The sequence below is a fragment of the Oryx dammah genome, unplaced genomic scaffold (assembly GCF_014754425.2).
Source record: "Oryx dammah isolate SB20612 unplaced genomic scaffold, SCBI_Odam_1.1 HiC_scaffold_5, whole genome shotgun sequence".
NCBI classification, from domain to species: Eukaryota; Metazoa; Chordata; class Mammalia; order Artiodactyla; family Bovidae; genus Oryx; species Oryx dammah.
In genome coordinates this window covers 38,490,560-38,506,732 of record NW_024070189.1, presented here as the reverse complement: position 1 = coordinate 38,506,732, position 16,173 = coordinate 38,490,560, and the positions used below count along the sequence as shown (strand labels likewise).

The 16,173-nt window shown below is 49.1% G+C and overlaps 1 protein-coding gene across 1 annotated transcript in view; it reads right to left on the bottom strand.

The window, feature by feature from the left end:
• Nucleotides 1-239: 239 nt before the first annotated feature.
• The window catches only part of CCNJL (cyclin J like), a 65,803-nt gene continuing 49,869 nt past the window's right edge, over nucleotides 240-16,173 (bottom strand). The window contains exons 4-6 of the mRNA XM_040239479.1: nucleotides 5,439-5,741; nucleotides 3,771-3,930; nucleotides 240-2,330 (exon numbers count right to left, since the gene is read on the bottom strand). Of these exons, the coding sequence (XP_040095413.1) occupies nucleotides 1,916-2,330; nucleotides 3,771-3,930; nucleotides 5,439-5,741 (878 nt within the window). The 3' untranslated portion in view covers nucleotides 240-1,915. The remainder of the gene's footprint in view (nucleotides 2,331-3,770; nucleotides 3,931-5,438; nucleotides 5,742-16,173) is intronic.

Here is a 16,173-nt window from a genome sequence, read left to right as displayed (position 1 = left end):
ACATATACAATGGGCTCTGTTTTTCTGGAGAGCCCTGCCTATTCGGTGGTGGTGCTGGGCTGACTCTTGCAGCCCAGCCCAGGCCCCAGGGAGGCGTAGCTCCAGCTCAGAGGGCAGGAGCTCTTCCTGCAGTCACCCACTCCTCCCCGACAACCTCTGGGTACCAGTGTGAATCCCTGGGGCTGACGAGGAAGAGAGAGGGAGGGCTAGCTGAGAGAAGGCCAGGAAGAGAACCCAGAGAGGCCACAAATAGGTGATGTATTTATTGCAGGACCACTTCTTCTTTGGGCTGGGCTGGCTGTGAGGCTCTATTTGGGGGGAGACCCTCACAAATGGCCAGACCCAGAAAAGACAGACACAATAACTCGGAATCCAAACCAGTTGCACATAAATAGAAGGAGGCTGGCAAGGAAAAAGAGAAAACAAACGAACGTGCACTTTCTATGCTAGTGTGACAACGTGACCCCTCCGTGCCGGCGTCCAGGCTCTTCTTTAACTCAGCTTCCGTGCTGAGGCTCCCATCAGCTCCGAAAACCACCTTCGGATCTGACTTCCGGCAGTCCCTCTGCCAGTCTCCTAGACTGGCAACCAAGTCAAGAAAACCAAAATGGGTTCTTCTTTAAGAAACAAACCAAAATATGCTTCCATGGTTCTTTGCACCTCTCGGTCCCAGGGGATGAACAATGTGACCACTGACCCCAAACCAACCAAAAAATAAAATACACTGAGCACAAGCCGTGAGTCAGAATAAAAACATATTGCACATGGTTCCAAGAGTCTTCCTGAGAGCCCTCTCACTGCAGAGACCCAAATACTGGCTTTTGATCCAATCCATCACTGGCTGTCAGTGGTGTCACAGACCCCACACGCCCCTAAATCCAGCTGGCGTCAGGCGTACATTCCACATTATGATCCTTTGCTCTGAGCCAAATGCAAGGCCAAGGCTGGGTTTAACCTCATGCACTAGAAGCATGCGGTGGAGGGAGGGAGGTGGGGGTTGCTGGTGTTAAATCTTTGTCTACTTTTCAACAGTCTTTTTTCTCTGGGTGGTTATCGAAGTTCTACAGATGAACAGAGCATCCAAGATGTGGAATCTTCTGGAACCGAGAGCTTGGAAAGTGGTTCTCCCCAACCATACATTTTTGCAAAAGGGAGCTCTGTGGTTAATCAGGGGTCCATCCCAAGCTGGGTTAAAACCTACAGCCCACACATGGGACAGGCAGTGTAGCAATCACCAATGTTTTTCTCCTAAGCAATTTTCAAGTATCATAAAATCCCTGATATAGCATGTAAACAAGACATCTTACTGAACAGAAAGCTAGGTCACTTCGGGAAGCAGCAACACGTGAAACATCTCAAAGGCTGAAGAAGGTTTTAGGTTCCACAACAAATCAAGACAGCTTCTCACTGTGTCTCCGGAGGCAGACGCATACCCAGGCCCCTGCGGATGGAGCCAGACGGCATCTACTGGGGTTCCTGAGAGCACGTCAGGCCACCCCCTTTTCAATGGTGCAGCTGCCATCAGCAAAGAATAAAGGCGTCTTCGATGCTAACACCTGGAGGTGCTCGTGCACTGCAGGTCTGCATCCAGTCTCCAGCGTCCTGGCCTCTTCCCGAGTCTTCCTCGACCCTCTGGGCCCCTCTCCAGAGGGTGGCCACCGAGCCACCCTCCTGCACCCTAACCACAAGTGGAAGACATTTTTCCAGAGGAACGCTCTCGGGTGAGGTATGTTATTACTTGTTTTGCTCCGGGTCAGTTTTATTTAAAAAGACCACAGACGCACTCTGTTCAAGGGCCCTGAGGCTCTCTGTGGGGATGGCCCCTCCCAGGTGCCTCGCTGGGCTAGGCTCCCCTGGTCAGCATCCTCTTCCTCTGCCTGGGTCTCCAAGGCCTCCCTGTGTGGCTAAAGGTGCCCTATCTATCAAAACAGCCTGCGGGGAATGCATGACCCCCACTGAAGTAACTGCTCCCATAGGTGGCGGCGAGGCAGTGCCTGGGCTCGGCTGCGATCGCCATCTGCATGCTGAAGGACGCGGGCAGCGGCACAGGACACACGTCCAGGGGCTGGAGGGTGGGGTACAGGGCGTGGAGGGATGAGCTCGTGCCCCCCGAGAGCAGGGTCCCCGAGCGGTGCGCTTGCAGCGAGTCCCGATAGGCCAAGCACAGGTCCTGCACGGGGGTCTGGAATTGGGCCAGCGCCGTCGCTGACGGCTGGCTGAGGCCCGGGTAGGTGGGTGGCTGGAACAGCACCTGGGTGGGTGAGCCGGGCACCATTGCCAAGGCCTGGCTCTTGACAGCAACGGCATCCTTGAGGACGTTGTCATAAGCTCTGAAAGGAAAGGACTGGGTGAGACTTGGGAGGCCAGAGGCCGCAGCGCCAGTCACCTGCCTTGCTGAGTGGGATGCGACCCATGTGCTGCTGGCCTCTCCTGGCTTGTGCTCACTGCCTCAGCTGATCTCCGACTAAACCCAGGCCCCAGATCTCAGTTTGGATCTGCTTCCCACAAAAGCCCGGCAACCCGCAAGACTAACGTAGCTGTTCATGCAGACCCTCTGCACTGCCCCTACTTGGCGGTCAACACTGCAGACGATAACTTTCAGGTCACTCCGTGGCCCCTAGTGTGGAGTTTAACTTCGAGAGGGAGGGCCCGTCTGCTTTTGCTCATCACTGTATCCTCACACAGGGCACAGGAACTGCCCGCTGGTGCTTAGGTGAGCACCCCTTTTGCCTTCAAGACACTTTTGGTCAGCTCCATCCCCGGCTGAGATGGAGTTATGAGACTTAGCAGATTTCAAACAGGTTGTCCCCAGGGGCCTAACTGTCTCCATCTGAAAAGTAGGATAGAACAGGTTTTTTTCCATCTCAAAAAAAAAGAAAAGCTTCCCATAATAAATTTGTTTTGGGAAAACAATTAGAGGCTTTGGTAAGAAAGAAACAAGTGAAGCTGTAGCAGGTCTGAGCAGGGGGCTACCCCAGAGCCTTGGAGAAGAGGCAGGGCTGATGGCTAAGTATCTGGGACACTTGTCCTCATTCAGGTCAGACCATATTTCCAGCTTTCAAAAGGCAGAGATTTTAAAATCAGGGCTAGGGAGCATGACTGATTTCAGAGGATTGAGACAAAGGCAGCTGTACCAGGAGATGAGAGATGGCTCTTCAGAGGCGTGGCCCCGAAGTGAGCGGGACCAGCACGCAGGAGATGCTGCCAGCCGTTGGATGCAAGAGAGACCAAGTGCAGCCAGCTGAGAGATTTCTGTCCTCTCTGTCCTCCTCCCTGCAGTCACTACTTGGCCTCCAATATCAGTTTTAGGGTGCTGTGTCTTTAAGCATCCTCTCTGAAACATTGAACATTTCCTCCACAAGATTCCTAGGCTATGGTCTCTTAAGTGAAGCCACTCTGGGCTGAGCAGGCTAAGAGTTCACTTTGTGACCACATCTGAGAAAAGCAGCTCATAATGAGGGTCTCTCCATGTGCTCACCCAGAAGACTGACTGATACATTGGGTCAAAGAGCCCAGACACTCAGAAAAATGTACAGTGAGCCCCTCTTCTCCTGCACTCTTGACCTGACAATTGCAAACCCAAAGCTACCCAAAATAGGAAGGACCAACTCCCCAAATCTGAATTCTATCAGGAGTCATGGTGGTTCACTTTCTGTGAGCCACCAGGACACCATAAGCGTCAAACTGCAGGAAATCACCTGAGGTGGGCCTTACGAGCAAGTGGAACTTGGCTATTTCAGAAACACAAAAGGATCAGGAGACGAGCTTACACCAGCAGGATTTCGATGCACGTGCTGAGATGTTCCAGGGAGTAGTTTGAGATCCTCTGCAGGTCTCTGGTCCAATAGGGAGAAAGCTGAAGGCAAATCCTAGAGGCCCCAACGCAGGCTGCAGCCACCACAGAAGGCTGGAATTTATAGAAAATATGATCTGGAAGAGAATCACAGAGAGACTCACCATCAGAAGCCTGGCCTTGGAGCTCTGCCTTGTGCTCCCTGGGAACTGGGAGACAAACGATTAGGTCCAAGGTTGTTCACCATACACGCAGTGCAGAGGGTCTACGTGAAAAATTAAAATAGCATGAATTTTCATTCTTAAAACACCTCAGCTCTCGGTCTGCGATTTCTGATGTCAGCCTAGAGCAGCAATTGTCAAAATACATCCCTGGGTTCCAGGGGCTGCAAAGGACTTGCTGATGCTACAAGGAGAAACACTAAACATCTGTCCTTCCTTTGAAAGACAGTGGGGAACACACACCATTTCCAAGACTTCTGTTTGGGGTGCTGACTAAAGGCTATTTAGTAACGAAGCCTGGCCCACAGCAGAAACTCACTGAAAATCTGCTGAAGAACGAACAAACAAATGAATGTTAAGAATTTGATATTCATAAATTTACTCAGTAATCTTCCCCTCACCCCACCCCAGATTTATTGACAAACAACTGACAAATACTATATATTTATGATGTACAGGGTGATGTTTTGGTATAACTAAACACTGAAATAATATGAGAAATCTTAATGTCCTACTAAGATATTTGGCAACCCGGCAAAGCTGGTACTAACATGTGCAAAGACAAACTGCTCAAATTCCCACAATTCTCATGAAGAATAGCTGGTTATCTGCACATTACTTTCCTGTCTTAAACTGTTCATGACTTTCAACGATTTCAACATTTGCCTCTTAAAGTATGAATTAGGCAGGGTGGTATGGTTATAAGCACAGTCAAGAGTCAGACTCCCCAGCTTCAAATCCTAGCAATAACCTTAGGATAAGTTACTTCACATCTTGAGTATCGATTAAGGAAACCGATTTGTAAAATGAGAGTAGCCTAAGTGAGCTTCATGTGAAGTTGCTGTGAGGTTCAAATGAAACAAGACATGCAGAGCACTGCCTGGTGTACAGTAAGTGTTCACTTACTGCTTAATATCACAATTGTTGATACTGTTACTCATAAGCATTTTGGCTTGGAGTGGGTTATCAGGTGGTTAAATCAACAGTATTTCTGACCTAGTGTTGTACCTAATACCTAGATCTTAATACCCAGATCTTAAGACACTTTAAGCAAAAGTCTCCAAATGGTAAAAGTGTATTGCTAAAGCAGATGGAAACAAAACCCTCTCCCCCATCCTACCTGTACGATACTCTTTCAGAATGACCTACCTGTGACTCTGGGCTACTCAGATCATTTGCAGTGTTCCCAGTGAGTTAAAAACTACCAGGCAGGTGATCAGTAAACAGACAGACTACAGGCTGCCTGCACACAAGCTACTCCTCCTTTACACATTATTGCTAACTCCGTCTCTGCTTACCCCTGCAAATCTTTCTCTGCCTATCCCTGCAAAGTGGGGGTGATCTGGTGATGTGGGTGCACTGGCCCCTGACCTTGGCCCCCATGTGGGTGGGGAAGGGTGGACAGGCCTTGACATTGGCCCCACCTTGCAGGGTGACCTCTAGGAAGTAGTGGGCATACTCCTTGAGGCACTCTTTGGTCTTGCGGGGGCAGGTGGTGGGCCAGCTGTGGCAGTGGTGGTCCTTCTGGCTGACGGAGGCTAAGAGGTAGTAGTCGAGGAAGTGGGCAGGCGTAGGCAGGCAGAGGTTCCAGCCGAAGGCCTCCAGCAGCAGCAGCTCTGTACTCAGCAGCTCCTTCCTGGTGAGGGAGAAGTTTTGGCTGCTCAGGATCCTGGTGCTGTTTATCTGCTCCAGCTTGGGGACGTGGTCTTCCCGATCCTCGAACTTACCTAAAGGAGAAGCAGAGATTATGTGAGACAGCACTTGCTGTAAAGGCCCTCTTTATAGTACCCAGATGGTGCTGGCAAGAAGAGCAAGCCCAAAGGCACAGATTATAGATCTGTCACATTTGAGCTTGAATCCCCACACCATCACTTCCAGCTGTGTGATCATGGAAACATGTCTCATCCTCTCTGTGCCTCAGTTCTCTCCTATGTAAAATGGAACTTATACCTCCTGAAGCTTTTGTTAGATTCAATGAGATAACACACACCAAATGTACAGACCAGCGTGTGGATCACAGAAGATGTTCAACAGCAGTTCGCAACAGCAGCAAGGGCCTGGGCCCTCCTGTCTGGTCTGTACTAATTCAACATCAGGACGGGTCAGGGGGCCACAGTCACAGTGACCTTGTAAATCTGGCCTGTCCTTGCAGATGTGGAAGAGCCCTTCAGTGGCTCCCCAGTATCTTCAACACTGAGCTTTAACTCTGTCAAAGGTTTCTGAGTTTGGATTTCCTTAAAACAGTTTTCTTGGGAGGTGAGCCTGGGGAAGATCTATAAGTAGGAGAAGACAGAAAAGGGATGAAAGCCAAAGGGGCATTTTATCTTGAAGAGGTATCTAAACGCCATGTTCACTGCAGCATGATTCTCAAGAGCCAAGAAAGCCTAAGTGTCCACTGACAGAGAATGAATAAAGAAAATAGTTATTTATGTACAATGGGCCCCATCATTTCATGGCAAATAGAAGGGGGAAAAGTGGAAACAGTGACAGACTTTATTTTCTTGGGCTCCAAAATTACTATGGATGGTGACTGCATCCATGAATTTAAAAGACACTTGCTCCCTGGAAGGAAAGCTATGACCAACCTATACAGCATATTGAAAAGGAGAGACATCACTTTGCCCGCAAAGGTCTGTATAGTCAAAGCTATGGTTTTTCCAGCAGTCGTGTACAAATCTGAGAATTGGATCATAAAGAAGGCTGAGTGCCAAAGAATTGATGCTTTCAAACTGTCGTGCTGGAGAAGACACTTGAGAGTCCCTTGGACTGCAAGAAGATCAAACCAGTCAATCCTAAGAGAAATCAACCCTAAGTATTCACTGGAAGGACTGCTGCTGAAGCTGAAACTCCAGTATTTGGCTGCCTGATGTGAAGAGCCGACTCACTGGAAAAGACCCTGATGCCGAGAAAGACTGAAGGCAGGAGGAGGAGAGGGGGGAACAGAGGATGGTTGGATGGCATCATCAACTCAATGGACATGAGTCTGAGCCAGCTCTGGGAGATAGTGAAGGACAGGGAAGCCTGGCGTGCTGTAGTCCGTGGGGTCGCAAAGAGTCGGACACGACTGAGCAACTGAACAACAACATATTTGTTGTTGTCATGTCTGACTCTTTGCGACCCCACGGACTGCAGCACGCCAGGCTTCCCTGTCCTTCACTATCTCCTGGAGCTTAAAGTGATATTATTCAGCCATGAAAAGAAGAAAATCCTGCCATTTGGGACAACATGGATGGACCTTGAGGTGAGTAATGAGAGAGACAGACAACTACTCTAAGATACTGTTACCGAAGATCGCCAAGTTTGTGTGCCCGACACACAGTAAGGCCAAACAATACTAAAACACCGGAATTTGGAACAGAGAAAGGTTTATTACAGGGACATGAAAGGAGATGAGTGACTCATGCCTTAAGAACCCCGAAGTTACTGAAAGCTTTCAGCAAAGCCATTTTAAAAGTAAAAAGATGAGGGAGGGACACGGTTACTTGTGTCAGGGCCTTTGTTCTTGAGGTCAGGTAATGATGTTCCTATAAAGCTCCACCAAATGAATGTCATTCCCTGTTCTGACACGAAAGGGCCAGGTCCCAGGTTCTGGGACCCTCACCCCCCGAGGCCCAGGTTCTGGCTGAGAGGAGGCAGAGCTCAGCTGGCAGCTTCCTCAGGGCCACGTCCCAATATCCTGTCCAGCTGTCATCGCCGAGGGAGCCAGGTACTCAGGACCCAACTGGCCCTCACGCTCCTCAAGCTGCCCGTACGGCGGGGGCAGGTCCTGAAAACTGTGAGCCAGGCAGACGGCCACTGCTGTTAGGTCGCAGACAGGGACTGAGGAGAGGTTCACAGTTGCCTTAATGCCTGGGCCAAGGCTAGTGAGCAGCCTTGGCAAGGGCTCTGGTGCCCTGCAGGACACAGTCCCCAGTCTGTTCTCTGGGCCCCCAGTTCACCCGCTGGCCCAGGGCTGGGTGAGTTGGGGGGCCTCAGGGAGAAGGCTGCGATCCGCCTCTTAGCTCACTCTGCACCTCAGGACCACCACTTTACAGTTGTCTGAAGCCCCTCACTAACTGTTGTTGCTTGTGGGCGGGGCCCACTGCCCCGCTGTCCAATGGCAGAGAAGGACCACTAACGGTTCCTCTTTGACAGCTGGTTGCCAGTGGGCAGGGCCCACTGAAGCACCTACCAACTGAGCAGGACCCACTGCCTGGTAACAGTGTGCAGAGTAACAATGCACAGCAATGGCTACTACGCTAAGGGCTGAGCTCCCGGCACTGTGTTACAGTATTTGTTACATGTAGAATCTTTAAAAAATTGAACCCAGATACAGATAACAGCTTGGCGTTTGCCAGAAGCGGGGTGGGGAATGGGATCAGAAGGTACAAACTTCTAGTTATAAGATAAATTAGTCCTGGGGATGTAACATAGTGTATAGTGACTAGTTAACCATATTGTATATTTGAAAGTTGCTAAGACAGTAGACCTTAAAAGTTCTCATCTTAAAAGAAAAAAATTCTATGTGAGATTATGAATGTTAACTAATTGTGATTTCACAATATATGCATACATCAAACCATTATGTTGTACAACTTAAATTTATACATTATGCCAAATGCATCTCAATGAAACTGGAAAACATGGTGTCACGTAACTTCCAAGACAATGCTTTAAGAAGCCTTACAACTTTTAAAAAAAATTATTTTATTTTGGCTGTGTTGAGTCTTAGTTGTGGCACACGAGATCTTCACTATACCATGGCGGACCTCTCATTGCAGCACATGGACTCTCTAATTGTGGCTTGCAGTCTTAGTTACTCCAAAGTATGTGGGATCTTAGTTCCCCAACCAGAGATCGAACCCATGTCCCCTGCATTGCAAAGTGGATTCCTAACCACTCGACGACCAGGAATGTCGAGAGAGACCTTACAGATTCAACTTGGCCCTACCTGGAGTGTCATTCCAAGACCTCCATGTAAGGAAGCACATTTAGCCCCCTGGAGTCAAAGAAGCCACAGGGATGAGAACAGACATGCCCAGGCAACATCCAGCACTGATTCTCATACATGAGAATGAGGCCACTCTGGACCTTTCAGGCCAGTGGATCCTCCAGCAACTGTATGAATGAGCCAAAGTGAAACCAACACAGAACCACCGTGCAGTGCACATTGCTGTTGTTTTAAATCACTAAGTTTTGGGGGTTGTTTTGCAGGAACAGATAACTGAAATATACTCATATCGGTGCACAGTGACAAAAAGATGTGAAATCCCACAGACGGACCTGTCACAAAGCTCGGAAAGGGACTTCCCTGGTGGTCCAGTAGTTAAGAATCTGCCTGCCAGTGCGGAGGACATGGGTTTGATCCCTGGTCTAGGAACTAAGATGCTCAGAGGCAACTAAGCCCATACACCACAATACTGAAGCCTAGCCACCCTAGAGCCCATGCTTTGCAACTAGAGAAGCCACCACAGTGAGAAGCCCTCGCATCACAACTAGAGAAAGATCTCACACAGCAATGAAGACCCAGCACAGTCACAAATAAAATTAAATAATTAAAAAAAATTTTTTTTAAGAAGTAATAAAAAAAATAAAAAATAAAAATAAAAAGAAGTAATAGCCGAGTCCAGAGATAAACAGGCTCTAGGTTAGACATTTACAACTGGCTTCCTATTTGCATTTCTTGGGGCAGGAAGAAGTGGGCTTCAGACTGCACACTTCTAACCAGTCTCCCGCGTGCATTTCCTGAGATAAGAGATAGGTGGGCTCCAGTTAAGGCATTTACAATCAGCCTCCTATTTGCCCTCCAAAATGGAAGTAACAACAGAAACAGGGGAAACAGCCAGCCTTTGCCTCTTGTAAACACCTTAAGGTAATAGTCATGGCAAGGACAATGAGGGACAAAATCCTGCTTGAGTAAAGGATTAAGGAATTTCTGCTCCCCACTTTTTTGGATAGACACTACACATACACAGAAAGGCTCCTTGCAAGCCGAAAGTCAGGGAATAATGCTGGACCATAATGAGTCTTGATCCTCCCAGAAGACTTCACTTCAAAATCTATCTTGGTTGAGGGGTGTGCACACATCCAAGAGAGGGTCCCAGGGTAGGTCAGATGTGGAAAAAGAAGCCAGATAATTGGCTAAAGGTAAACAAAGACCTGTAAGAACTGACCTATACAAATGACTTACCCACCTCTTTACTGCATTCCTCCTCACTAAGGGGGACAGCCACAACCTTTCCCTCCGCGCGTGCATCTCTGCCTTGCTTGTCTTAACAAACTGCTTCTCTGTGTGCTCTCCCACCTGTTATGTGGTCTCTAATGATAAACTCTGTACCTGCATTTACAGTTCTTGTCTCCATGATAAATGCATTTTTCACCGGGGGCAAAGATCCATGGAAAAATAGCTTCTAGCCTGTAACCCTGGTTGGTCTGGTGGCTGGGATTCCTGGTTTTCATCCAGGCTACCCGGGTTCAATTCCTGGGTAGGAAATTAAGATCCTACCTCACACCACTGCTCACTGCTGCCTCACTGATTACATACTGGAAGATCCTGGAAATAAACTGCATGAAATACATCCAAATGGAGCTAGATACAAACAAAAATAAAACACAAACCTTGGGTTATCCTGCTCAGGGTCAAGGGAATGGAGGATTTCCATAGTAATGCCGCTGGGCAGTCATCCATGGTAGAAGCCCCACAGGCAGCCTGCGTTGGAGGCAGCTCTACAGGAGAAACTGCTGGGGACCCCTAGCCTTCACACCAATGCTCAGGGAAACCACTCACACCGGACTGTGGCCTTGGCCATGGAAGTTTTCTGAAGGCACTGTGCCTTCCTTGCCGACGAGCCTTGGTTAGCGCAGCCCTTCTGCCCGAAGCACCTTTTCCCATCGTCCTGTCATTCCACCAAGCTCACCCTGTCCTCCACCTCAAAGCCACTCCCCTTCGGAAGCCTTCCCTGAGCACAGTCCCCACATGCTGCCTGACACCCACATCAGACGGTGCACCCAAGGCCTGACCTCGGTCCCATCACGCTGGCCTCCAAGTCCAGCCTTGCTGTGTGCAGAACAGCTGCTGGAGCAGGTGTCGGAAAAGGCAATGGGCGACCTAGTTGAGCTTGGAGCACACATCTGTTCCGACAGCGGGAAGAGCCAACAAAGCGTCCACACACCTGTGCACAACTGCCAGCGCCCCATGACCCAGTTCTCAGCCGACACTCTCGCTCGCCGAGAGATAAGGAAGTAATCACTTCAGGCAGGCGGCCCTGCAGCAGAGACAACACATTCCTCACCAAGGCCTCAGAAGACGTCACTGAGAAACGAAACACCGACTCTGGGAGGCCTGCATCTTTCTTCTCAAGGAGCCAGGCAACAGCCAGCCCACTGGATGGGCAGAGACGATGACATGCAGTTCTGGTCTTTGCCTCGGAGGAGGGACCAGTGCAACCCAGACTCATCTCCTTCCCAGCCTGCCAGGCACAGCCCTGCCTCCAGAGCACACACCTTTCCTTGTACCAGGGCAACTCGGGCAGGGAAAGGCGAGGACAGTGCTGCCCCTTCCCCAGGTGGAAGAGGCTTTTGTATGATGAAATCCAGGGAGGGGGCGCTGCCTGCTGATCAGGCCTTGCCACGTTCCGCAGCTCGGGGCCCCACGCCCTCCCCAAACACTGGATCCAACCACACCTGAAACGTGACCCCTCCTCCAGCAAGGTGTGCTCATGCCCTCACCCACCTTATCACATGTCCTCCAGAGCTTTGATCAGAGGCCACTGGGTGTCATCAAGGCACTTCTCACACTCAAGATTTTTAAATTTCAAATTTACTGTCAGTGGCCAGCACCTGGCCATTAACAGGTCACTAACAAGTATGAGAGCTTCCCTGGTGGCTCAGTGGTAAAGAATCTACCTGTCCATGCAGGTGATGTGGGTTCGATCCCTGAGTTGGGAAGATCCCCTGGAGAAGGAAATGGCAACCCACTTCAGTATTCTTGCCTGGAGAATACCATGGACAGAGAAGCCTGGAAGGCTATAATCCGTGGGGTCGCAAAAGAGTCAGACATGACTTAGCAACCAAACCATCAACCAGTGTGAGCCCCAGAAGAATAGGAACCACATCCCACACGTTCTCAGCTGTGCCCGAGGTCCCAGCACAGTCCCCAGCACACAGTAGATGTCCCATGCCTATTTGTTGAGAGAATGAATGGTTCTCTCTGGACAGTTGAACTGTGCTTGTTGCTTCAGTCATATCCAACTCTTTGTGACCCTAAGGGATGTAGCCCGTCAGGCTCCTCCGTCCACGGGATTCTCCAGGCAAGAATATTTAAGTGGGTTGCCGTGCCCTCCTCCAGATATTCCCCATCCCCCCCGGGGATCGAACCCGCATCTCCCGGGTCTCCTGCACTGTAGGCACATTCTATACTGTCTGAGCCACCAGTGAAGCCCTAGCTGAACTGCAGGCCATATGAACTGTTCTCTGATGCTCTCTGATTACCTGTACTCCCTCATTTTTTTCTCCAATGATTCACATATTCTTTTGGCAACTTAAGAAAAAAACTTTTTTTGCCAACTTATTAAGGTTTCCCTGAACCTTGGGCTCACTTGAGTCAATGCTGTTCACAGGCACTCAATAGCTAGAGCTCTTTTCTTCCCAGAACAGAAGGTGAAGGTGAAGGTCACAGCTCTGGCAGAAATATCAATCATGCCGGTAGTGGCACTGAGACCCTTCCATGGCTCTGCTGGCAGTCAGCCATCTATCCCAACAGGCTGCTGCTGCTGCTAAGTCACTGCAGTCGTGTCCAACTCTGTGTGACCCCATGGACTGCAGCCTACCAGGCTCCTCCGTCCATGCGATTTTCCAGGCGCGAGAGTACTGGAGTGGGTTGCCATTGCCTTTTCCTTCTATAGATGAGGCTGAGGTTATTTAATGAAGCTGAGAAGCAGCATATCACATTTGAGAACCACAAGCCTCAACATCACCTAGGAACCTGTTAGAGAGGTGAATCCTTCAGCCCCACTCAGACCTACTGTATGAGACTCAAGGTGGGGCCTAGAAATCTGCATCCTAGCAAGCCCTCCAGGTGGTTCTTCAGCACACTCAAGTTTGAGAACCCCTGCTCTGGCACACTGTACTTCCTGCAGTTCTGTGGAAGTAGAAGAATCTCTCATCCAACCCATCCGTTTAGATTAGTTCAATGTCGTACTCTGTGAAACCTTGTCAAACTCCTCAGTCAGCAGACTGGGTTCCTAAAGCACCTTATCCTGCCCCTATCAGAGCCTTTGCCACACTGACTTTAATTGTCTCTGATGCTGGGCTACCTAAGGCAAGGAAGGGCATCTTATTCATTTCTATATCTTTAGCACTGGAATATAGTAGGCACTCAAAAACCGCTCCTAGAATGAACACGAGTGAATAATTGATGCCACAGTGCAGAGTGGAGGAGGGGTAGAGAGTGAAGGGGTGGAGGAGGGTGCAGAACGAACCTCCCAGGCCTTTCCAGCAATTTCACCCTGGAGTTGACTGAGCCCCAATTAACTTTTTTTTTTTTTTTGGCCTCACCCTGCAGCATGTGGGACCTTATTTCTCCTACCAAGGGTCAAACCTGCATCCCCTGCATTGGAAGTATAGAGTCTTAAGCACTGAACCACTAGGGAAGTCCCAAGGCCCACTTTAGTTTGACCACCCTTCCCTGGCCTTCTCAGAGTGGCACTGGACTCTGAGGGTACATATCCCAACAGGCAGATGTACTCAATCAGATTAGTTCCTCCCTGCCCTTGATGCTTTCAAACTTTTGAGAGTTGTGCCTTTCCCACAGCTACCAGGACCCAAAGAATCACTCTGAAATGGAAAGGCCAGCAATTACTGAGGAATCTGATTCTCCAGCTCCCTCTGCTCCCGACACAGGGGAAGCTTCCTGGGGACTCACCGCACTGCAGGCCAGAGCAGGGCAGAGCTGGGTCTGAATCCTCAAGTTGACTCTGGGCCTAAAAGCACTGAAATCCACAAGCTGTTCATTTCCTCTCTAGGAATATGCCCCCACGTGGAGAAAGCATGGCTGTGCAGTATGCAAAGTCCTCTAAGACGTACCCAGCACAGAGAAATGGATGGAGCCCCATGCTGGGCTGGGCACTGGGCTTTGTGCTGGACACATGCTGGATGCCCCCAGGTAGGTTCTGTTCAGAGCCCCAGGGACTTAGAGGAAAAGGGCCTGCAAGCACTCAAGTCCATACCTAGGAGCAACCTCACAGCCCATGCTATTCAGTTCAGTTCAGTTCAGTTGCTCAGTCGTGTCCGACTCTTTGTGACCCCATGAATTGCAGCACGCCAGGCCTCCCTCTCCATCACCATCTCCCGGAGTTCACTCAGACTCATGTCCATCGAGTCCGTGATGCCATGCAGCCATCTCATCCTCGGTCGTCCCCTTCTCCTCCTGCCCCCAATCCCTCCCAGCATCACAGTCTTTTCCAATGAGTCAACTCTTCGCATGAGGTGGCCAAAGTACTGGAGTTTCAGCTTTAGCATCATTCCTTCCAAAGAAATCCCAGGGTTGATCTCCTTCAGAATGGACTGGTTGGATCTCCTTGCAGTCCAAGGGACTCTCAAGAGTCTTCTCCAACACCACAGTTCAAAAGCATCAATTCTTCAGCGTTCAGCCTTCCTCACAGTCCAACTCTCACATCCATACATGACCACAGGAAAAACCATAGCCTTGACTAGACGGACTTTAGTCGGCAAAGTAATGTCTCTGCTTTTGAATACGCTATCTAGGTTGGTCATAACTTTTCTTCCAAGGAGTAAGCGTCTTTTAATTTCATGGCTGCAGTCACCATTTGCAGTGACTTTAGAGCCCCCCAAAATAAAGTGTGACACTGTTTCCACTGTTTCCCCATCTATTTCCCATGAAGTGATGGGACCGGATGCGATGATCTTCGTTTTCTGAATGTTGAGCTTTAAGCCAACTATTAGAACATGCTATTAGAACAACACATTTCACAGCCAGCAAAGATTTTATGAGTTTCTGACACTGCATATGCCGGGCATTCTTCTTCCCAGATCTGGGGGCCAGGCAGCCCTATGTCCCCAGCCTGCCAGCACCAAGCACTGCCACCCAGCTGCTTGCTCCTGATTGACAAAGGGCACAGACAACAAATGCCAGGAGTCTTCAGGCAGGTCCCCTGGAGGAGTCGGGGACGGAAGGCTGAGTCTTTCCAAGTCAGGCAAGAGCCACAATTTGCCTCCAACTTGTTTGATGTACTTTTATTAGGAAAATTTTCAAATCCACAGGAGAGATGAAAAAACAGAACAATGAACCCAGATGACCCCTCCCCAGAGTCACCAATTGCTGACACAGAGCCACAAAATTGCTGTGTGTGTGTATGTGTGTAGTATATAAATATTGGTTTTGCTGGACTATTTTAATTAAGTTGCAGACATGACATGCCACCCCTCGTTACTTCAGCATCCATCCCTGAGGTCATTTTCCTATATTATAATGCCAGTAACAATTCCAAGAACATCAACATTAATGCAGTGGCATTTTCTAACATTCAATCCATATCTGGCTTTCCCCAAGGGTCCTGAAAATGCCTTTATAGCCTTTGTTTTTTGGATCCAGATCCAACAAGGCTACACATGCTGTCCATTACATCTCTTTGGCCCCACTCTTTGCTTTTCATGACACAGACTCTGGATGAATCTGGGTCAGTTGTCTGGTACAGTGACCCATATCCTGGACTTCCCGGATTGTTTCCTCATTATCAAACAGTTTGGTCAACAAGACTACAGAGGTGATGCTTTGTTCCTACTGGGTCTCCTCAGGAATTATACAAGGTCAGTTTGTCCCAGCAGTAGCAACGCTACGTTTGATCACTTGGTTAAGGAGCTGAAACCAGATCTCTCTATTTTAAAGGTACCACTCTCCTGTGAAATTAATAAGTCATCTGTGAGGTGACACCTCAAGGTGAAGTGAACACGCTGTTTCCCACAACCTTTAACTCAATGGTTTAGCATCCATGGATGATCCTTTCCTAAATAAATTGTTATACTGGGGTTGAAAAAAAAGAATTTAATCTGTATTTCATCTACATTTCATCTACCATTTCACCTACATTTTTCTTTTCACACTGTTCCAATTTTGAACAGTGGGAGTACTATCAACATACTAAGGTTAAAAAAAAAAAAATC